Source organism: Vitis vinifera, chromosome 16 (assembly GCF_030704535.1).
Source record: "Vitis vinifera cultivar Pinot Noir 40024 chromosome 16, ASM3070453v1".
Classification (NCBI taxonomy): Eukaryota; Viridiplantae; Streptophyta; class Magnoliopsida; order Vitales; family Vitaceae; genus Vitis; species Vitis vinifera.
Window position 1 is genome coordinate 3137836 of NC_081820.1, and position 24273 is coordinate 3162108.

Genomic DNA, 24273 nt, shown 5'->3' on the forward strand with positions numbered 1-24273 from the left:
TGAAAATAATTATGCATCATTCTCATATTAGTGGCAGCATTGAATAGATCATAGACTAATTCTCTTTCTCTGAAAATATAGAAGAAAGGAGTTTGTGCAACAATATCTTCCATAAAAGGGCTAACCCATCATAAAGGAGAGCTTTGAAACCTTCTTACCCAAAGCCCCTCTAATGGGTTTGACATCAACACTTTTGGACTGACCCTTGGAGGAGGGAATGGGTGGGCAACTACAAATAAGCGCAAACCCATTTTATCTAGTTGTCTAGAGCTCCCTCCAATAGAGTTGACTTTAGTTGCTATGGGTTGGCCCAATAAAAATTTGTAAGAGGTCCCATTAGCAATTCCTTTTAAACAAGGTTGGCCTATTGAGCACGAGCCCACAATAGCATGGACAACTTGGTTGGAGCAATTAGGCAAGGCTCTTGGAGATGTAGGCCACCCTCAACCTTGTCCTCAAGAGACTTGAGGCCTAATGACCCATAAAGAGACCTATTAGGCTCAACAACCATGATGTCGTCATGTTTAGAAAAAGCTACCTCCGTCATTGCATGCATAGGGAGACTTGGCTCCAAACACAACAATTGCAAATCCTCATTAACATGTTTCTCTTCTTCTATCCATACTCTCCCAGCCGCACATGAACTTTCCCCAATTCATTCCTAACTTCTGGATCTCTACACCTTCCCTTACAACCCACCAACGTCAAACATAATGGAATCTCTCACCATAGTTAAATGGAAAGGACGTCTACACTATCCACTACATGCAATTTACCCAACATCTTCCCCTCATTGGACTTGACGAGGATCCTTGCTCATTGCAGATGACGCCTCTCCACTGTCTCCTTATCCATTGCCATGAAGCCTCCACACATCACCAAGTTGCTTGAAAAACTCTTTTCCCCACAAATGTAGTGACAACCCTATCGCTCTCACCCAAATTTCTCTAGCACAAACCCCCATGTTTGAAGCAATCAATTTCTAACCTCCACTAGTCCAATTGCAATCTTCTCCCTCATATAGTTTGTTCCCTAGATGTGATACCCTTTCTTCAAATAATACGAGCGAACCTCCCAACAAAAATAGTTGTGCATCTCCTTTCAATCTCAAAGAGTCCACAATTGGCATCTGGCTTGAAAAATCACCCCATCTCCCTACTAGACACTTCATGAGGTGCTCCAAATTTTCCAAAACCTCCTCTTGCTCTCAATCCAGATTGCCTCACCCACCTCCCTCTTACATCTGTCCACCACCTTTGCATAGGAAACATCCTTTGAAGGGGCTCCCCACTCCATTTTCCTCCAACCTTTGAGCATTCTCCTCAGTGGCCTCCGAAGGCCTAGGCATAGGAACAACTCCTATGCTCTTAAGGCCCATGTTTTTTCAAATTCACTTTGAAGCTTGTTCAATATAATATGTAACATTTTTTTTTTTTTGACAAGCAAGCAAAAAAATATATTAACAGCGCATATCAAGAAGTACACCAAAGCACACAAGATGTACAAGTGCACCAATATAATATGCATCATATTCTCATGTATGAGTGCATCTTGGACTGGTTCATCCAAACCAAATACCAGTTCACTGTACATCAAAAGGATGATTTGATGAAGTTAACAGAATCTGAAACATAAGTTGACAAAGCAATGGTGATTGAGAATATAAACGGAAAGCTTTAGCAGGCAAACTGACTAAGCAATATATTAGTTTTCACCTTTTCTCACTCTTTAGAAGTTGAATTGAAAGTAATGATTTATTTACTTGTACCCACAAACATTGGAAAGTGGTAATGGGTTGGGGTGAGAATGTGGGACATTCCAGGTTTGAGTCCTAGTAGGGGCCCAAAAAGGGAAATGTTACTTATCAAAAAAATAAAATAAAAATCTACCCAACCAAATGCTTGTGAATCTTCATACGCATACTCAGTGGATACTAAAACAAAAGCAGCCATAAATATTACTACAAGAATTGCATATTATATTGGAAAATTGTCCATATGAATTGAGACAAGAAAAGGATTATTAGACCTCACATTACCAACATATATGGATCGGGAATCCACCTCCTCCTTTTCAGCCTGAGTTGCAGAAGCACTAGAGGAATCTTCATGCAAATACATAAAAACAAAAACAATTAATCAACTAATATAAATTCTACAGATAATCAGCATCAAATTTGGTAAATGAAAAAAGACTAATACAAGATGACAAGAGATAACATGTGTGATTGAATTATTCAAACAGTTCAAAACAGTATCAGAAAAAATTCACATTGCTACTTGCCTATTAGTTGAAATCTTGAATTTAGGTCTAGTCATGGTCCAAAAGAAGGGTATCCTATCAACCTAAAAGTTATAGCACTGAGCACTAAATCTGACAGAAAATTTTTTTGATGCCACTTTCAAGTTGACAAAATTTTCTATAAAGTTGTATAAAGCAAAATGGAAACATTAAAGTGCCGTTGGACATCCAAACAAGTCCTGATGTAAGTTCAACATTTTGGACAATGTACAAAAACTTTTTTCCCACTTACACAAGTAATTTAGTTAATCAAGATAACTTTTTATCGGGTTATTTTGTCATGGACTCTACAACCCTGTCGACCAATCATGTTTTAATTAACATGCACTGGATAACGACAAGTGTACACACTTATAGAGCAACAACAAATTTTGAGTAAATGCATGATTATGTTTTAGTCAACAATTTGGTAAAATGTCATAGATTAGGGAGTCAATTATTAGACTAGGAAGCACTTCAATATCAAATAAGCCTAAGAACAGAAAAGCTTGCAAAGCAAGAGAAAGGGAAAAATTAACTAACTTTTTGGACATATAACATATTGTTTGCTACCCAAACTAATTTCCCAATACCCCTCTGTTAGGGGACCTAGCATTCTACCCACATTACAATGGCTTTATAATCCTTTATTTAATTTTTTTTCTCAATCTTTTTTACACTTTTCCACAATTTGCACACATTTCATATTTATTTGGATCCCTAGTATGGGCCGTCCCCCCTTTGTTTTCATTCTTAATTCTATAATTTTTTTTTTATGATAGATTTTTAATTCTATAACTTGACAAAAAAATTCCATAAATATCATCTAATGAACAATACATGTCATTTGCATTAACCAATATGAATAAACAATAGTAATATGATCAGATTCCCCTTGGAGCGTAGTAGAGGAGGCAGATTGTCCTCTACCACGAGGATATTTTTTGAGGTGATTGAGGATTTAGAATTAAGGGATTTGCCTCTATAGGGAGGCCCTTTCACCGAGAGCGGTGGCTCAAATAACTAGTCTAAGTTGAGACTTGATCATTTCTTTGTCTCTGAGGATTGGGAAGGTCATTTCACTGGGGCCATTTAGTGTGTTCTTCCTAGGCCAATGTCCGACCACTTTCTTATTCTTCTTGATGGGGGAGGGCAGAGAGGTCCCACATTTTTTAGATTTGAAAATATGTGGCTAAAGGAGGGCTTCAAGAATGCACTGCAGACGTGGTGGGAGGGGCTCATTTTTAGTGGGTTTGTTAGTTTCATTCTGGCTAAAAAGTTGAAAGCCCTAAAACCTATCTTGAGATCGGAATAGGGAAGTCTTTGGCCTTGAACCTAGTGGATTTTTAGGATAAAGAGGAGAGTTCTCTCTCTCTCTAGAAGAGGTGGAAGCTAGGAGGGATGCAAGGGAGAATTATAAAAAATGGGTTCTTTTAGAAAAAAATTTCTTGGAGACAGAAATCAAGGGAAGTATGGCTGAAGGAGGGGGATAAAAATATGAGATTTTTCCACAGCATTGCTAATGCTCATAGAAAGAGGAACCTGATGGCTAGAGTTAAAATTAATGGGGCATGGTTCACAAAGGAGAATATCATTAAAGAGGAAGTGGGCAGAGCCTTCCAAATTCTACTTTCTACCACAAGTGACTAGGGGCCCAACATAAGTGGACTGCCTTTTGAGAGGTTTGATGCTCAAGAGGTTGTAGGGCTGAAAAAACCTTCTTCAGAGGAAGAGGTTTATGATGCTCATTTGGGTTTTAATGGGGACAAAGCATTAGACTCGAACAGGTTTTCTATGGCATTCTGGTAGTTTTCTTGGGAGTTTGTGAATGATAAGGTGATAAGCTTTTTCAAGGAGTTTCATGAACATGATCGTTTTGTGAGGAGTTTGAATGCAATCTTCTTAGTGTTGATTCCGAAGTAAGAGTGAGTGGAAGACTTGAGGGATTTTAGGCCAATTAGCTTGGTGCGAGGGATGTACAAGTGGTAGGCCAAGGTGTTGGCCAATAGGCTAAAAATGGTGATCGCTAAGGTGATTTTCAAGGCCCAAAATGCGTTTGTGGAGGGTAGACAAATTTTGGATGCAGTGCATGTTGCCAATGAAGCCATTGATTCAATTTTGAAAAGCAATGGGGGTGCAATTCTATGCAAACTTGACATAGAGAACGCTTACTATCATGTGGAGTGGTCCCTCTTGTTTTCGGTCTTGGAAAAGATGGGTTTTGGGGAGAAGTGGATAAGGTGGATCAAGTGGTGTATATCCACTGCCAGTTTTTCAGTCTTGGTCAATGGAACCCCTTTTGGCTTTTTCCAAAACTCTAGGGGTCTAAGGCAGGGAGATCCTCTCTTGCCTTTTTTATTTGTGATTGCGATGGAAGCTCTGAGTTGCCTCTTAAAGAGAGTTGTAAGCGGGGGTTATTTGTTGGCTTATTAAGTGAGGGATAGAGGTGGTGAAGGGGTTAAGGTTTCTCACTTGTTGTTTGCAAATGATACGTTGATCTTTTGTGAAGCTTCCTAGGATCAGATGACTATTTCAAGATTGAGAATTAACTTGGATAAAAGTGAGTTAATCTCGGTGGCTTCGGAGCCTTGGGGAAGATTACCCTCCACTTACTTGGGGATGCCGTTGGGTGCTCCTTGCAAGTCCGTGGCAGCTTGGGATGGAATTGAGGAAAGGTTCCTCAAGAGGTTGGTTATGTGGAAGCGACAATACATCTCTAAGGGAGGGAGAATCACCTTGATACGAAGCACCTTGTCAAGCTTGCCTATTTACTTCATGTCTATCCTCTACATGCTAAGGTTGGTTAGATTAAGGTTGGAGATTATTCAGAGGGATTTTCTGTGGAGAGTGAAAACCTCATTTAATAAGGTGGGCGACTGTTTGTTTAGATAAAAGAAAAAGAGAATTGGGGGTTAAGAGTCTTTCTACTCTTAGCAAGACTCTTCTTTGCAAATGGAGTTGGCGTTTTACGAACGAGAGGGGGGCCTTTCGGAATCAAGTAATTAGGGGGAAGTATGGGAAGGAATGAAGTGGATGGTGTTCTCACAAAGTAAGGGAAGGGTATGGTATAGGGCTGTGGAAAGCAATTAGGAAGTTTTGGCACCTCGTCAGTAGTAGACTTTCATTTGTTGTGGGTAACAAGCAGAGGGTGAATTTTTTTAAGGATAAGTGGTGTGGGGCTACATGATTTTTTTCCCTTCTTTATTTGTCTTAGTTGTTTCCAAGGAGGCTTGGGTGAAGGATGTTTGGAATTTCTCTAGACCTTTCAATGATTGAGAGGTGGATGATGTGGAGAGCCTATTGTTATGTTTGTGTGGGAAGAGAGTGAATTTGGATGAGAAGGATAGGGTGCGGTGCATGGAAACGAAGAGTGACGATTTCTCTGTTAAGTCTCTCTACAAAGCCTTAAGAGTCAAACTCTTCAATTTCTTTTCCAACGAAGATCCTCTGGAATTCGTGTGTACAACAAAAAATGAGCTTCTTTGCTTGGGAGGCCTCATGGGGAAAAACTTTAACTTTGGACCAAATTCAGAAAAGGGGATGAGCTCTAGCGAATAGATGTTATCTTTGTCAAATGGATGAGGAATCCATAGATCACTTACTTCTCCATTGTGTAAAGACAAGGACTTTGTGGGAGATTTTTTTACTCTTTTTAGAGTTTTGAGGGTGCTTCCTTCTTCAGTTAGGAAAACTCTTTTGGGTTGGAATGAGTCTGAATGGGTCCTTTGTGGGTAAAACGCGTAAGAGAGTTTGGAGAGCAGACCCCTTATGCATTTTTTTGGACAATTTGGAAGGCAAGGAACAAAAATTTCCTTTGAAGATAATGTATTGTCCATCCAAAGGCTAAAAGGTTCTTTTGTTTACTTTCTTTGATCGGAGGCTAAGAAGTTTATAAAAGATGGTCCTTCAACGTTAATTGATTTCATCGATTGGGTGAGCTCCCATTAAGGAGGGGTTGTTTTTTGTACATCCTTTTGGACAGTTTTTTTGTTTCAGCTGTAAGGGGGTAAATGTATCCTTCTTGTATATCATGGGCTACTATTTTAGCTACTATTTTAGCACTTCGTTGTAGTTTATATACTCTTCTTTACTTATCAAAAGAAAAAAAAAACCAATACTAATATGAAAAAAAAGAGTAATATTCCTTTAAGGAAAAAACTTATTAAAAAAAGAAGGAGAGAGCAAGCAAGGACAAGCACTCATTTACAAAGCAAGAAAGAGCAAAATATAAGAAAACCAAGCCTTTCAATAAGGACTAAAGGTGTCAAATGTGAGTCTCATCACACAACAAACCCAACCCCCAAAACTATTCCCATTTCTTACCTAGAAAAAAATCCACCATGCAAGTTGTTAACCATTGCACCCAGCTCATATATCCTCTTATCGAGTAACAGTAAATCCACCAGCCATGCTCATCATGTCCAGCTAAAGAAACAATTCTCATACATCTCTTTCAGAGAGAATATGCCCTAAATTCTGATTTCCAGTGAGTCCGAGACCAACCAAGAAGCAGATCAATTTCAGCTTAGATATCCATGACCCACGACATGTCATGGATAATGAATGAATAATATCCTAAAAGCAACACTAAAATTCTCCATCAAAAATAAAATTTTAAAATTATTTCTATATGAAGAGGAGGAATCCAACTCTAGATCTCAATAAGACACATGAACATACACCAAAACTCCCCTTAGATAACAATACCCAAAAAGCCAATAATCACCAACTGTAATAGTGAAAAGTAACAAAAATATTCACTAGTTTCAATAAAATTATGACACTGTTCAGGGAAAACAAAACAATTTGCTCCAATTATTTGCACTCACAATGAAAAAGAATTCAAAGGAGACTTGGATACATGTTCAAATCCCACTCAAAATTTTAACACTACAGGAGACTTGGATACATGTTCCAATCCCCCTCCAAAATATTTTGACACTAATCATACTTTTGTAGGCTTCCATCTTAACCCCATTATTTTCAAAACAACACAACAGGAAGTTCATTCACATTCATTTTTTCTCAAGTTCCAAACAAGCTCCTTTATTTTCCTTCCCCTTTCCTTCACATTAACTGAATCCCAAAAAAGAGCCTAACAAGTTCTAGTTTCCCAGCACCCAACTTCTAGATCACTGAAACCGCTATGATCATCAAGTAAAAATCTCAAAAAAACAAAACAAAAAAATTTAGGCATTTCACACCTTGAACTGCACCCATCTCCTTCTCAACTTTAGCCTGCATTTCACGAAGAGCACCAGCTTCTTCCTCAATCTCCTTGAGCCTCTTCCTCATATCCTCAATGTTCTATAAAACCCACCAAAAAAATGTAAAGCAACATTTAGAAAATAAAAACTTACCAACAACCAAACAATTCTTAAACAACAATTACTCATGAAATTTTGAAGCAACAATCAGGGGAAAAAATAAAAACAAAAGATAGAATAAGACAAAATCAGCATTTCGTTAAAAAAATTCAAGCAAAAATTATCAAACAAAAGGACTTTAGAGTTAGGGTCAGCCTCTTTTGTAAAAAAGGAAAAAGTTCAAGAACAAGTCACAAACTAAAACCCTTTCATACTTTCAACGTTCTAAAAATATCCACAATATTTTCTTGTACAATTTTCAAGCAAAAGTAACCGCATAAAAACAACGGAGAGGACATCAGAGTTAGGGTTTCAAACAATAACTAACAAAACAAACCCCCAAAAATCTTCAATATTTCACAAATACCAGCCATAATTTGTTAAGAAAAGTTGAAACATAAAATGATAAACAACCACAAAAAATTAAGTAACAATTAACAAATCAAAAAACCCTTCCATGTCTTTAATAATAATAATAATAAATAAATAAATAAATAAAACCCTAGAAGGGAAGTGAGGCTAAGGGCCAGCCTCTTCCTGGAAAAATTCTATTAAAAGAAATCAACAAATCAAACCCTCACAAATCTTCAATGACATAGAAAATATCAAGAACATTAAAATCAAGAAAAAAAAATATATAACAGAGTTCAGCTCATCCTCCTCTTCCCAAAATTTCAAGCAACAAATTAGCAACCAAAACCCTTCCGCATCTTCAATGTCATACAAATACCACCAATATTTCGATAAAGAAGAAACACATTTGAAGCGGGATAAAAACAAAAACCCTAACCTTGGAGTTAGGGTCCGAATCATCTTCGGGCCTAGAGACCATGTCGACATCTTCAGCATCGGCATCCATCTCTCCCTCATCGGGGATTTCTCCTCCGTAGACTTCGTGTTCGTGTTCGTGCTCCTGCTGCTCCATGTCCATCTCTCTCTATCTCCCTCTCTCCGTCTCTCTCTGTGGGGGTCGGGTCTGCGGAGATCGGAGGATGTGTGTTATGCGATTCGCAGAGCTATTCTCACACGTGCCCCTTTTAGCCTCTGCCACGTGACTTGCACGTGCTTTTACTCGGAGCTTTGCTGGAAAATAATCGTTATTTAAAAAAAATAAAAAATAAAAAATCTACAGGGTTCAAAATATTTACACACTTTATAACTCTGATTTCAACTTTAAAATTAGAACCACGATCGTATTGATGAATATGGTTTTAATCTTAAAGTTAAAGTGATGTTGTTTTTTGGTTGAATAAAAAAAACTAAGGTTGTGTTTGGTTCGAAAAATACTAAGAAAAAAAAATGTAAAAGAAAAATATTTTTTCATATTTGGTTGTCTTATAAAAAAAAAAATCAAAGAAAATAAAATATAATTAAAACTAATTAAAAATTTATGTATTTTAAAATTATTTAATCTTCATATTGATGAGTTAAACTAAATAAAATAAGTTTAAAGTAACAAAAAAAATAATTTATCAACTTTTAATCCATTTTTTTATTTTTCTTCACTTTTTTTTTCTTTCTACTTTTCATTTGTATTTTTTTCCCTTACATTTTCCTTCAAATTTTTTGGGAACCAAACTTGTTTGATAACTATTTTTAAAGTAATTTTGAAAAATAATTTTTGAAAGCGGTTTTTAAAAATTGTTTTCTGATTTTTATAAAACAAAAGTCTGTTTATAAATTTAAAATATTTTTAATATTTTTAAATATATTTTAGAAATAATTTTTATATCTAGTATTTTATTTTTGTATTATTCTACATAAAACAATCCTTAAAAAACAAGTGAAAATAATAATAAAAACTAAAATATGTTCTATAAAAAGACTATGTTTTTTGTTCTTAAAAACAGAAAATAGAGAATAATTTTGGTTAATGAACATCTTTTTGTGTTTTTTATTTTCTATTCTTAAAAACAGTTTCCAAATAAACCCTAAATATCACTTAAGGTTACAACCATCAATTGTGTTTTTATAATCCAATGTGTACATGATAATGTGGCATGGGCACACTACTCTAATGAATATTTTGAAAACAAATCTAAATTTATATTTTTTAGAAAAAAAAAAATTGATAGCAAACTCCCTTTAAAGATAATGCTTAGATTGGGAGTTTAATTTCAAAGACATAACCATGCATGATACTACAAAATGAGAAATAGGTTAAATGAGATAATATTTTTATAAAAGCTCACATATCATTTAACTCGATGGATGAAAATTTCACATTAAATTTCCTTTGGATAATATTCAAATATTTTTTTTGCATTTTATTACAATTTTTTCATTGTTCTAACTTTTTTATGAGTTTTTTTTGGCTACTATGAAGGTAGAATAATGCATCAAATTTGACATGTCAATATTAAAATATTTTATGAATTTTATTAATATTTTCAAAATCAAATTGATCATTGAATAAAAAAAATTACCAATTCAGGATTCATTGGTTGAATTGATGACATTATAAATATATAATTTATATATTATTTAAAAATCAAAATTTTATTTAAAAATTAAAAAATTAGTTTCAAATGAGAATTTTAATTTAAAATTAAAAATTTTAAAATTATTTTTAAATCATAAATTTATTTTAAATTTAGAAATTTATTTAAAATATGAGAGACACAATTTTTCAAAAATTAAAATTAAAATCACAAAATTTTAAAATGATAAAGTTGAAAAAATAACAACGGTAAAATAAGATAAACAATAATTGGAAATAAACTAATAAAGTAAATACAAATAAAAATATAAAGAAAATAAAAAAATGGGAGTGAAACGCTATTATAGGCTTATAGCCGTCGGCATGGGACCTGGAAGAGGGAGGGGCGGGCTCGCGCAGCTGTAAGATCTGCAAGGGGGGCTGGAGTTGGAAAAGGGGAGGCGGCATGGCGTCCCGGACGTTGGGCTGAAGGTGGGACCCCGGGGGGGTGGGGGAGGCAGGGGCAGGAGCTGGAAGAGGGGAGGGGAGTGGGGCGGGGGATTATTTTGAATTAGCTCATCCAAAACCGGTCTATCAGCCGGTTCGCCGGTTCGACCATCGGTTCCTACGGTTCAAGACGGATTTGAAGGTTGGCCGATTCAAAGAGCTGAATTGGATCAAAATCATGACCGATCCGATTTTTAAAATACTGAATTTTATTGTAATTTAAGTTTTGTTATATTTGATTTTTTTTTTTAAAAAAAAATTATTGTAATTTTTATGATGTTTTAGTGATTTTCCAAGTTGTTCTGGAAGCCAGATTGTTGGAGTTGGGTTTGGGTGCCCAAATGGGTTGACCCGACCCAACCCAAATAAATGAGAAAATGGAAGAGTAGTTATTAGGAGTTTTAAAATTACCCAAAAACTATTACTATTAAAAATAAAATAAAAAAGTTTTTTTTTATTGTCCCTCGGTGAAAAGTCTTTCTTCTTTTTCCCTAAAAAACCGGAGAAAAAGTATGTTTTCTTTTCTCTTGGAAAATGAAAATGAAGAATGCATTTTTAAATTTTTTTTTCTCCCTTGAAATAAACAAGAAAAAAATATCATTCTTCTGAAAAAACAAAAAGTCATTTATCTTGAGTTGTGACAAAGTATTCGTAGTTCCATTTATGATTTGAGGTGACAAATTTGGCTAGTGAAATAACCAATCTGAATAAGTCTTATTATTCATCATTGGTATCAAAGTCTGATAGGTTGTTTTTTGGCTTTTGTTTTTTTATTTTTTCTCCTTTAAAAAAAAAAGTGTTTTCATTTTCTTTGAAAAAGAAATAAGAGAAAGAAATGTTTTTCTATTCTACAAAAAAATAAAAATAAATAAATAAACAAAAAATTGGGGATAATATGATTTTGGATATTGTTACAGAAATAATAATAATAATAATAATAATAATAATAATAATAATAATAATAATAAGATAAGAGCCACTTAGAAAATAAAAATGTGAAAAAGTGTTTTCTTTTTCTTTGAAAAAGAAATAAGCAAAGAAAGAAATGTTTTTATATTCTACAAAAAAAAATAAAAATAAATAAATAAGCAAAAAAATTGGGATAATATGATTTTGGATATTGTTCCAAATAAATTAAACTAATAATAATAATAATAATAAAAAGATAAGAGCCACTTGGAGAAAAAATAGGTGCAAAGTGCACCCACTCCAAGAGTCTAAGACGAAATTAAAAAAAAAGAGGAAAAGACAAGAGTTCGAGAAAAGCCCTTCTCCAAGACAAATAAAGTGGAATATTGCTTCTAGGATTCTTTTTGAAAAAGTAATAATAATACAAAATTTTAAATATGTTTTAATCTTATTGGTTTGAACCTTTCCCATTGATTTATTCAAATAGAGGGAAAAGGGATTGCCTATGAAGAGACTTGATCCTTTGACTATAGGTATAAGAGTCTTGTACTCTACCAACTAGACTAGATATTTTTTTTTTGTTTTTATAAAAGACTATGATTATTGAAAACAACATCTAGAGTTATGGAAGACATTGTAAATAATCATAATATTGTTGTTCCTTTTAACTTCAAGTGAGGAGATTAATTTTTTTTTCTGCATGTTACTTTTTTATGTTTTATACATATAATGTAAATATCTTATATGCAAGATATGACATGAATATTTATCGTTTGATAAATGAATGTCTTTTATGTGCATGCATGTCTTCAATTCTTTTGTATATGTTATTGATACATGCTAGTTGTATAATATTTTTTTATGGAGTGGGAGGTTTTAGGCTAAAAAGAAATTTAAGTAATTTTTTGCCTAAAATTAGAAATACTTGCATATATTATTTCTAATTTGTAATAATTAAAATTGTATATAGGAGCTAATTGGGAACATAGTAAACTTTTGTTTCTATTGCAATTTAAGGTTATTATACATTAGAAGATGAGTAGAGTAGGTAAAAGTATCAATATCCATAAAAGTACCAATTAATAAGATTGTGCAATATCTCTAAGTACTTGAATATGTTGATTACAACTAGGAACATCATAATAGAATTAAACAAGGATGAAAAACTGAATGCCAATAATTACAAGATTTGGTATCGCAAAGTTCAATATATCCTTGAAAAGCGAGAGACTCTTGAAACATCGAATCATGTCATGCAAGAATCTAAACAAGGAAACTCTGCTCAACATAGAAGAGACAAGGAGGCTTATATGGCCCGGAAGAAAAAGAGTTCTTAAAATGTATGCAAGATGATCTCTTAATTAAGTATGAGGTTTACCAAATTGCTCATGAAATGTGGCAAGCTCTAAAGGAAAAAGTATGATGGACTTTTAGCTACAAAGTTAAGAGAACTTGTAATGAAATTTAGAAATTACAAGATATGACCAAACCATTCAATGAAACAACATCTCAAGGAGATGAAAAAAATAATCAGAGAGCTTAAGACATTCAAACATGTCTTCACTGATGAGCAACAAGTTGAGGCGGTCATCAAATCTCTACCAAAGAGCTCTGAACATATGGTGAATATGACACATGATAAGAGTGTCAAGACCTTTGATGATATAGTTTGCCATCTTGAATTGGAAGTCAAGTGACTCATGGCTGCTAGGCCTAATGAACAAGCTCATTTGGCTGAATCCAATTCTTGCAAAAACTTTCGACTTTAAGCATAATAGAAAATTCTTTAAGAAGAATAAGAGATCTGATGATGCTTAAAAAAAAAAAAATTGAGACACGCAAGAATTTTAAGCGTGTTAAGAAGGATAAGAGCAAGTTCAAATGCTATAATTGTGGCAACTAAGGTCACTTTACTCGTGAGTGCATTGAGTCAAACTAGACTTAGTTTCCACTAACCATATAACTAGAGACCAAGAAGCATATGTAAAGTTTCGATGAATTAGTTTCAGTACAAGATGAATCTATGTAGGAAACAACTTTAAAGTTGAGGTCAAGGGTATTGGAACGTGTAAATTGGAGTTGCATGTACCCTATTCCTACATGATGTTCTTTATGCTCCAGATATTCGATGAAATTTGGTCTCTGTGTTAGTCCTTCTTGGTTTGGGTTTTCATGATTCGGTAAAAAATAAAAATTATTATTATCATCTTTTTAACAAGTCTTTGTTTTTATATATTTTATATCATAATTAAATGCATGATCCATACAAACTTATCAATAAAATTATGACTATTTTTATATAAAAAATAATCATACATATATCATCATATTTTTATATTCGTAAATCCGTTAAAATTAGATAAATTATTATTTTAATATTAAATATACTTTTAATATTAAATGGTTCTCTTGTTATCAAATATATTTTCTTATTTTTTATTCTAGACAACAAAAAGGAGCAGCCACCCTCTTCCCATAAGCTTGAAGAGGGGCCTAGGTATCCTACGGCAAATGAAAGTTGTTTCGGGATATCGGAGAGTTCAGGCCACCTATGATGACAACTAAGGTTGACAGTGATGGTGTGGAGACGGAACTTTCACCATCGATAAAACCTTCAGACGGTGAAGAGCATATATTTATTAATGAAGAGGTATGTTTATTAATAAATATGTTTTTTTACATACAAATATCTCTACGATTCCTTAAGGGATGGATGTATTTGAAACCTTGAATTGTATATCTTTAAGAGTTGTCATTACAATTACCGAGCAAATCCGTCATTACTTTTTATCGTTCTATTTCAAATAGGGATAAAGGTATGATAAAAATAAAACCGAATTATAAAAATTTTGAAAAATGGAAATCAACAACAAGATTAAAGGACGAAACATTCCACTAAAAAGAACAAACTTAAAAACATCATATCATGAGTAAAGCTTTGACACTACATTGTGAAGACATTATTCTCATTTTTCTTGCATTGCAAGTAAACGAAAATATTAAAATATATTTTATTAAGGAAATGAGGTCGGAGAGAGATCTTATATGAGTAGGTTACACAACTTCCAAATATGGATACGGTTTTTATGATATAGGGCTGCTTTGTCACTGAACTCAGGTCTTAAGATAATGGCATTGGTCATTGCATTGTGGCAACTCAATCCCATCTGCACCATGTCCTGGCAACAACTAGTAGACAAATCCTTAGTCTCATTTAGGAATATCCTCTCAAAGAACAATGGCCCGCATCCTTTACTTAGCTTCTTCAAGCAACGAACCAAATAATTTTCGACGTCTGGTGCAACAAGAATGTTTTCGTTTGGTGCGGGGGCGTAGTCTTGTTCATTGGCTTGGAATGCCATTCCTGGTGATGCTAGAAAAGCCACGGTAGCTAAGAGAAGGAATGCCAGGATAGAGACATTGCAAAAACTTGCCATGATCAATGCCTAAGAATAGTAATCTATGTAGAGTTGTTGGCAAGTAATCTTCCGATGAAGTTAGATGGGGTGAAAAGGTTCTTATACAAAATTGTGTGGGGGGAGAGGGGTGGAAATAGTTTCAGTTTCATTTGCTGTTTCCATTCTCTGTAATGAATTAAATTGAAAGCTACTAAATGGGTGAGTTTCTTTGTCTTCATTAAGGTGCATGGTATATAAATTGATCAAGCTAATTAAATTGTGATTAGAACATTCATTTCAAACTGATAACTAACTAATTAACCTTTAATTAATTACCTCCCATGTTGATTACATTCTCTATTGAAAATCAACTCTTATTCATGTGTGACACCCCTTTAAATTGGTGATTAACAATAAAAAGAAAATAAGGTTTTAATTGATTAACTAAATAAATAAATAAATAAATAAATAAATAAATAAATAAATAAATAAATAAATAAATAAATAAATAAATAAAGGTATTTTGAAGCATGGACATTATACATCAAACACAATATGCATAAGAGCATTGGTGAAATGAATTGATTACTTTATTGCTTAGTATGTCTAATATTGAACCACAAGCTAAGCTTGTTGACTAAGGCTTAATTAATTAAAGATATTTTTCTTTCTTTTTTTTGTTTCGTTTTCTGATTTAGCGATATTATGATTTTAAAAGCAAATCTAAGTATTATGAATGTTTTCTTGAATAAAAGAAAATCTATTTCATCCATAAGTTAAAAAAGAATTACAGGGCAAAAAAAAAAAAAACCTATTTATGCTTTTATGTTAAACCCTTTCCTTCAATTAAAGTTGTAACCAGTGTTGGAAATTTTGTAAAATATCATCAATTTTTTAGTGAAATATTGCATGTTGAAAGGGCGACATATGGTATGTGATCAAGATATCTTGTTGCTTTGATTTTCAAAGCTGTTTCATTGAGGGCATATTTCTATAGGAGGAGGATTGTGACATGGACATAAGGGTCTTTATGACACAATCAATAATTTGATTCATTTTCAATTAAACCTTTCTTTAACCTTTTTAGGGGTTATTACTTTCTTGGTAGCTCAACACATGTATTCTTTACATGTATGTGCGTTCATAGCATAAGACTAAAGCAACCTAAGCCCACACCCAACCCATAACTTTAGTATGATGAAAGAATGTGGTATTCCTTATTAAATCCACTATTTTCCCCTTCAAATTTTCAATGTGGGATTTCTCCTTCTTAAACCCAATAAAAAAAATCATTGAAGCACAACCACAAAGGAAAGGGGCAAACCTGGTCCTCAAGTATGAAATGGGATAGCTGTGATCAAGGAGTCAAACCTCTTTCAATGTTAAATTTACACATGCAAAAGTAAATCAAATATTGTTTATTTATTTATTTATTATTTTATCATCTGTTGAAGTTTTCCTCAATATTTCTTTGAATTTTTATCAATTTCAGTCTCACTCATAATTTTTGTCAAAATTTTCACTAATATATCTTGATATATTTGTAAAATTCATCTAGTAGTATATTCGTAAAACCTGATATTTTCATCCTTGATTGTTACTAGGCTTTTTAAAATACTCAAACACATAACAAAGCAATAATTAAGTCCAAGGAAAAGCTTTTCTATTCTTTGCAACATTTTTTTTTACTAAATAATAGAATGTTTCTCATTTGTAGAGATAGACATGGTTGGATGAACCACCTTAAAACCTTACATTCCTTTGTGTATGGATTATTAATTTGTTTTATGTTTTCCTATTGATATGTTTGTACTGGAGCTTTTGCATATATAACAAGTGGTACCAAAGCTTCCCCATGCACAACATATGTTATTGCGAACTCATTTAACTTATTTTGCCACTTCCACATAAATATTAAATAAATTAAAATTTTTTATTTATTTTTAACTAATTTAAATTATATTTGATTTACTTTTATATTTTTCACAATAAAACCAAACATAAGAAAATCATTTTCGATAGCATATAAATGTTACAAATTTATAAATAGTTCAACAAATTTATGTTACTATGGTATTAAATAAATAAACATTAAAATGTTTTTCTATGATCTTAGGAAATAAATATATAACTAATATTTAGGAGGATGAAATTATAAAAAAGTATCTTAATAAGATAAACGAGGGCATTATTTTGATGTCTTCATGTCTTCTATTTTCACAAACAAAAAAATAATATTAGCTCTTATATAAAATGTTGGAATTCTTAAATGCTTACATAGAAAGGATAATGGCTTCTAAAAACTACTTTAAAAAATTGAGATATTAAGAAACTTTAATTATCTCAATTTTAAAATTTTAAAGTAATTTTTTTTATGCATTTCATATAATTGTTACTACTATTTCTTGTTTTTAAAAACTTAAAAATAGGAAGCGTATTCAAATAAGTAGTAGACAATCATGTTTTAAGGTACTTTCTCTTTGGTAGGATTATTGTTCTCCATGAGTTTGATTTATCTATTGACCACTAAGCATGCCCTCCCGTCTCTTTTTAGGTACTAATTCATAACTTAAATTCATTTACAAAAACCTACACTGGGAAAACAAATAATTTCAAGCTTCTCAACCATTCTTTTAGGTAGTTTCTTTTCATCATTTCTAATTAGCATTAGCTTGAGATCATAAGGAGCTCTTCATACAATAGTCATTACAAGAGGAGGATTTAAGATTGGGTTGGCATATTAAACGCCATCAATTTTAAAGAGTTACATTAATAAATAACATTATTTCAAATTATGTACCAATTTAGTCTAAATATAACTATTTCAAAATAGTCCATCAATTTATTTTAGAAAATTTTAAAAATAACCTACAAGTTCATTTGGTCTAGTCAAATCCACATTTTTACTTTTCTCAGTTGTAGCCTTTTAGGTCTAAATCTCTCTTGAAGAGATATTAATTTTTTTTTTTCTTTTTGACTATTTTAGAGTTAGAGATTCTTTCTACGTATTAAGTTAAAACAATAATTTATAAAGTATAGAGCATACCATGTCTTACTCTTCATTGAAGACTTAGTTTCTATATGAATAACTTGGGATGTCATATGTAAGTATAGACACATCTAATGAAGGCAAAGTTGGTAATTGATAGCATTAAGTGGTTTTTATTTATTTTTAACTAAGAAAAAAATGATTTTTAATTGGTTTTTAAAAAATCTACATGAGCGCTCTCAAGCAAAGCCCTTAGTGCTCAAGCATTAGGAGCGCTCAAGCATTACTTGAAGTAGTCCTCAAGCATTGGAAGTACTCAAACACTCCTTTATGCACTAGACCTAGAATTTTCTAGAATTCTACAGATATTTTTTTTCCATTTTTTAATAAATAATTTTTGTAAAATTCTAAATTTTGTCCAATAGTTCTCTATAAATACCATGCCATAAAGTTATTTATTTATTTATTTTTTAGAGAGGCAAATTTTGGAAGATCGATTATTTGTTTTCCTGCATTCCAATTCATGAGAGAGATCCACATCCCTTGCGGAGTAAAGCTAGACTAGTGTAGGTATTGGGAAGTAAGTTTTAGGGATAAAATCTTCGAGATAAATATGTATACTTTTCTTTTGATAATTAATTTATACTTTGTGGTTTCTAACCCCATAGTTTTTATATCTAATAGCTTGAGAGAGATTTAATTTATATCTACCTTTTTCATATAAACATTGTTTTCTTTTGCAATTTATTTATTTTTCATTTTCTATTTATTAAAAAGAAATAAAAAAAATAAAAAATAGGCTAAAAATAAGTTAATACCTGTTCATTCCCCACCTCTTGGGTATTCATAAGAAAGATGTAAAATTTCAATGTTTCTCCACCAAAAAGTTCTATTATATTTGTTAATCAAGAGACATCTCCCAAAAGGATGGATGTTGGACAAACTTGTATTGCTTTAAGGTTTGACAATGCAATTACCAGGCAAAACCATAATTACTTTTCACCATTTTATTTCAAATGGGGATAGAGGTATGATACAAATGATTTTGAAAACCTCATGAAAAAATGGAAACTGACAATAACATACAAGCATCCAACAATCCATTAAAAATAACAAACTTAAAAACATCATAACATGGCTTTAGCTTTGAGAGAGCTTTGACACAACATTGTCAAGGCATCATTCTCGTTCTTATTGCATTACAAGTTAACAAAAATATTAAAATCTATTATTAAGGAGATGGGCTTGGAGAGATACCCTATATGAATAGCTGACACATCTGCCAAACATGGGCACGTTTTGCAAGATATAGGGGTGCTTTGTCATTGAACTCAGGTCTTGTGATAAGCGCCTCGGTCATTGCATTGTGGCAACCTATTCCCATGGTCACCAGTTGCTGGCAACAACTAGGAGTGAGAAGGTTAGACTCACCTAGGAATATCCCCTCAAAGAAAATTAGCCCGCATTCTTGACTTAGCTTCGTTCTGCATTGTTTTACGTAGTTGACGAAGTCTTGTGGAAGAGTGTATTGTTCGTGGGCTTCGGATGCCAGTCCTGGTGATGCTAGGAAAACCCCACAAGCCAACAGAAAGAATGCAATGAAGAAACCATTGCAGAAACTTGCCATGATCGATGCCTAAGAATGGTAATCTGTCCAGAGCTGTTGGCAAATAATCTTTTCATTAGATGGAGTTAGATAGGGTGAAAAGGTTCTTATATATACATCTATGGTGGGAGAGGTGGTGGAAATAGTTTCAGTTTCATTTGCAACTTCCATTCCACTGTAATAAATTAAATTGAAAGTTAATAAATGAAGTGAGTTTCTTTGTCTTCATTAATATGGTACATAAATTAATCAAACTAACTAACTTGTGATTTGAACATTCATTTCAAGCTGATAACTATCTAAACTTTTGTTCCCATATTGATCACAACCTCTTTCGAAAATCAACTCTTATTAATTGCCCACAAGAACATCATGCAAACTACCTAGGGATTTTATTAGCACAAAGCCATGCTGAAGCATAGACATTACAATTCAATCAAACTCAACATACATAAGAGCCTTAGCGAAATGAATCATTGCTTTATTGTTTGTTTTCCATATACATAAGAGCCCTTGCGAAATGAATCACTACTTTATTGTTTTGCCATGTTTAACATTGAAACACAAGGCATGCTTCCCTCCACTTTCCTTAAGCCATAGCTAATAATAATAATAATAATAAAATCATTCCATAAGGCATGAAATTTTAAAAGCTTCTCCAAATTTAGTGCCATTTCCCTCCACTTTCCTTAAGGTTATGTTTGGCTCTTAGAAAATTTAAGGAAAAAAAAAAAGAAAGGAAAAATAAAAGGAAAGAAAAAAAATGAAGGAATATAAAATACACTTACTGATTTATTCTTTATCATTCCAAACAAAAAATATATTTAGGATAACAAAGAATTATGCACTAGCTATGTATAGCAAGTATGATATTATCATATAAATAACTATTAAAGCACTTAAATTCCATGATATCAATGATACTTGATCAAGGTAACATGCGGTTAAAATCGCATAATCATAATGATTCAGTTGACACTCTTTTAAAGCAAATATAAATAGTTAAGTAGTATAGATTCCTAAAATTAAATTGGTCTAATAATTTTTTTAGGTTATATTTGGTTCATGGAAATTTAGGAGAGTACAATGAAAAGAAAATAGAGAGAATATATTCTAATTTCGAAATATAATTGCCTACTTGAATACCACTAGAACTTTTATTGATGCGGTCAAGTTATAAGACATAAATTCAAAGTTTGGGTAAATATATTTTGAGTTTAAAATTAGAACAAGATAACGACATTTTAAAATTTATAATGTAATTGTAGATCAAGCACCCTAGGTATTTTGTTTGAATATTTTTTATAATTTATTAAAAATATTCATATTTTTCATAATTTTCTAATATGTCTTTTAATAGTTTGATACGTGCAACTAAAAAACTTAGGGTCTTTGTGTGAAAAGGTCTGAACATATTATTTTGGATGTGAGATCAAGAGAACCTTTAAAATCTAGAAATCACAATTAATTTTCCCTTGTTCTAGAACTCTCAAAACTTGGGACTTCACACCATTGATGTAGCAAGGGAAAGGTTATAAGGTGGTGTTGCTATTTTGATACCGAGGTAGGGGATTGAGCCTCAAGTGACAAAATATACTCTATTGTGCCTTTAATGGGATCACCAGGAGATGAGGTCCTTGATATTATGATCTAGGATAGTGAAACCTTAAAGATATGTGGAAATGGTCATGAGTAGTAGGCCCGTGTATAGCAACAAAATATACTCTATTGTGCCTTTAATGGGATCACCAGGAGATAAGGTCCTTGATATTATGATCTAGGATAGTGAAACCTTAAAGATATGTGGAGATGGTCTTGAGTAGCAGGCCCGTGTATAGCCTATGGATTAATGGTAGATATGTTCGAACTTATGATTGCGTATTTTACATTTTGTAAATCTTTTATTATTGTTACGAGTATTCTAGGCTAGTACTTATTTACCAAAATTATTATACAATATATTTTAAAATTATCTTTAAGTTGGACCAATAATACCAACACTTGTAAATTGTGACTACTCACTAGACCTTCAATTCACTTTGTAAATTTTAATGTTTTTTAGATGAGGATTCTCATGTGTTGATGAGGATTCTCGTGTTTTTTAGAGAGTAAGTCATTGGACACATAGCACCAATATTTCTCTTATTAGCCTTGTGGGGACATGTAGTCCATTCACGTTATGTATTCTAGTTTTAGTTTAGTTATTCTAGGCAGCGATGCCGCATCTTGTAAACTTTTGTTTCTACTATTTTTATATTTAGCTGTTTTATTACATTATTTTATTTAATCATGTTTTATTCCTTTGATGCTCCATATTTATTTGGCTCATAGTGGGCTGCCTTTTTGGGTAAGTCGCTATGACTTATATCAATTCTAACACATGATTAAATTAGTTTAGGATATCAATTTTCGAGCATGATTTTTTGGACTACTTATTCAACCCCTTTAGCTAGTTATGTGATCAAGAATATAAACTCACAAATGGTATCAAAGTAATTTAAAAAATTTCAATATATGAAAATATTATGAAGTCATGGAACTAGGGTTACAACTTGGGTGGGTTCAATCTGCCCAACCCACAATGAAAATATTAAAGTTGGTGCGGGTTAAACATTTGGGGCAACGCATTGAAACCCAAAGTCGTATATTATTATTTATTTATTATTTTTAAAGTATATTATTTATCATTTTATTTATAATATAAAAAGATGAAGAATAAACTCTAGCATTTCTCCCCTTTTTAATTATCTTAGGTTATGATTTATCATTTTTAATAATCTTAAACTAATAGATTCATTATTTTTTTTACCCTTTTTTTTGTTGAAAATTTTAGAGTTGAAGTATTAGTTTTTGGATTATCATCTATGTTAAATCAATAATTAACAAACATATTTTAAGGCTTTGATACATTTATATTTTAATATTTTATTTTATAATATGGTTTATATGACAAACAATTTAAAATAATTATTCAACACATGACAATAAAGAGATAGGAGTTATGAGATATAAATGGTCAACTAATGGACTTGAAGAAATAAATGAATTATATTTTTTTAGTAAAAACCTTTTATTGAAATAAACTGAATAATCATATTTATTTAAATTAGAAATTGAAATAAGGTTCTTTCTAGACTTAGGAACATAAAGACAATTCTTGAGTTTTAGATAACAATTACTCCCTAAAATTAGTGTAACATCTCTCATGGCTTGCACATCTATCCTCACATTAGATGATAGAGTTAGGTACATGTCCATTTCATTCAACATTTTCCTTAATTAAAATCCTTGTAAAGAATTATAGATATGGTTAGTGGTCTTGAAATCCGTCCACCATGAGTTGGTGGAATTTACTATTAAATATAACCTAACTAAAAGTGAATGAAATGTACCTTCTTTTTTCTTTAGGTAGTAGGAGATTTCTTCTTCTAGTAACCTTTCTTGACATAAAAGAAACACTTACCCTTTCTTTTACCTTTCCCAACCTTAGAATTTCCCTATTTGGTGTTTTTATAATTGTTCTTCTGATAATTATACTTAGTATAATTGAGCTTGAATTGGTTGAAGAAATCATACATGGTTTTTAAGATCATATCAACCTTGGTCTCATCATTAATCTTAGCTCCAAGGATCTCCATCTCATTAAAGAATGTAATCATGCAAATCATACAATCTCTAATGGGAGTTCTTCCTCGCATCGTGGTGTTTATAATAATCTTAAGGGCAGTCTGTTTAGTTGACCTACCCCTATCAACAAACATCTCTTGCAGACTGAAGAGGAACTCATAAGTAGTGACAATAAACATATGTTGTTGCAACACATTATTTGAAGACCTAAATGTAGTACAATCAACCTTTTCATCCTCCTTTTACCACTTGGAATGAGTATCCTTCTCTTCCTACGAGGAACGTTCATTAGGAATGGGTGCAATAAACTTCTGAATTACCCATTTTAGCATTTCTGTTGTGAGCATTATATCCAAGTTTCTTTTTTAGACAACATAACTTGGTCTAGTTAGTTTATTAGTAGCAAGAATAAGGGTGATTGATTGTAAGAGGTGGTTCCTATAAGAAATAAAACAACCCATCATTAATTAAGGTCTGAGCATTCAAGGCAAGTTGGTAAGTTTAGTAAAATGTAGTGCTCTCAAATTACTACATATATCCATGTAAGGTATTCTAGTATCATAAGGATCAAGCCTATTAGGTATGTCATGATTTACATTACTAGATAGAGATCCTTTCTAATTAATCACCTTGTCTTAAATATGGAAAGTTATTCTAAAGTAATGACAAACATACCTTTCATAATTTAGCCCTTAGAGTATACAAGTAGGACTAGTTTAGGTGATTCTACTACTTCATATCTAAGTTAAGTGTATAGCTAAGATCCTTAACATCATTGTTCCCAAGTGGGAAGTTCCGTATTTAGGATTTATGACTCCTTGTATTAACATATATAATCAAGTCTATAAAAAGAAAGTTCATATCCCTTGATTCTGTGGGCCAATCCATCTTTAGGATAGGGATGGACCTAACATAAGATAGGCTTGATCTTGGAAGCTATGAGCTTACCAAAGACCCTCTCCCACTTAGTACTTTGAAATCAGAGAATTAAATTGATTTTGGTAATTTTCTTAAAATTAAATTCTCTATCATGAGAATTTCAAATTTATTAATTTTCCTAAATTGAAATACTTGTACTCATAAGAAATATGTCTTTTTATATAGAATTTTAAAATTAAGAGAATTTCCTCAAATTAAAATAATATAAATTCTTGAAGATCTCAAAATTTAGA

At 32.2% G+C, this 24273-nt stretch overlaps 1 protein-coding gene across 1 annotated transcript in view; it reads right to left on the bottom strand.

Moving 5' to 3' along the window:
- Nucleotides 1-8713, bottom strand: part of LOC100242522 (polyadenylate-binding protein 2) — a 28853-nt gene extending 20140 nt beyond the window's left edge. Inside the window, exons 1-3 of the mRNA XM_002279112.4 lie at nt 8437-8713; nt 7485-7587; nt 2034-2104 (exon numbers count right to left, since the gene is read on the bottom strand). Coding sequence (XP_002279148.1) covers nt 2034-2104; nt 7485-7587; nt 8437-8577 — 315 coding nt within the window. The 5' untranslated portion in view covers nt 8578-8713. The remainder of the gene's footprint in view (nt 1-2033; nt 2105-7484; nt 7588-8436) is intronic.
- Between the last annotated feature and the right edge of the window lie 15560 nt (nt 8714-24273).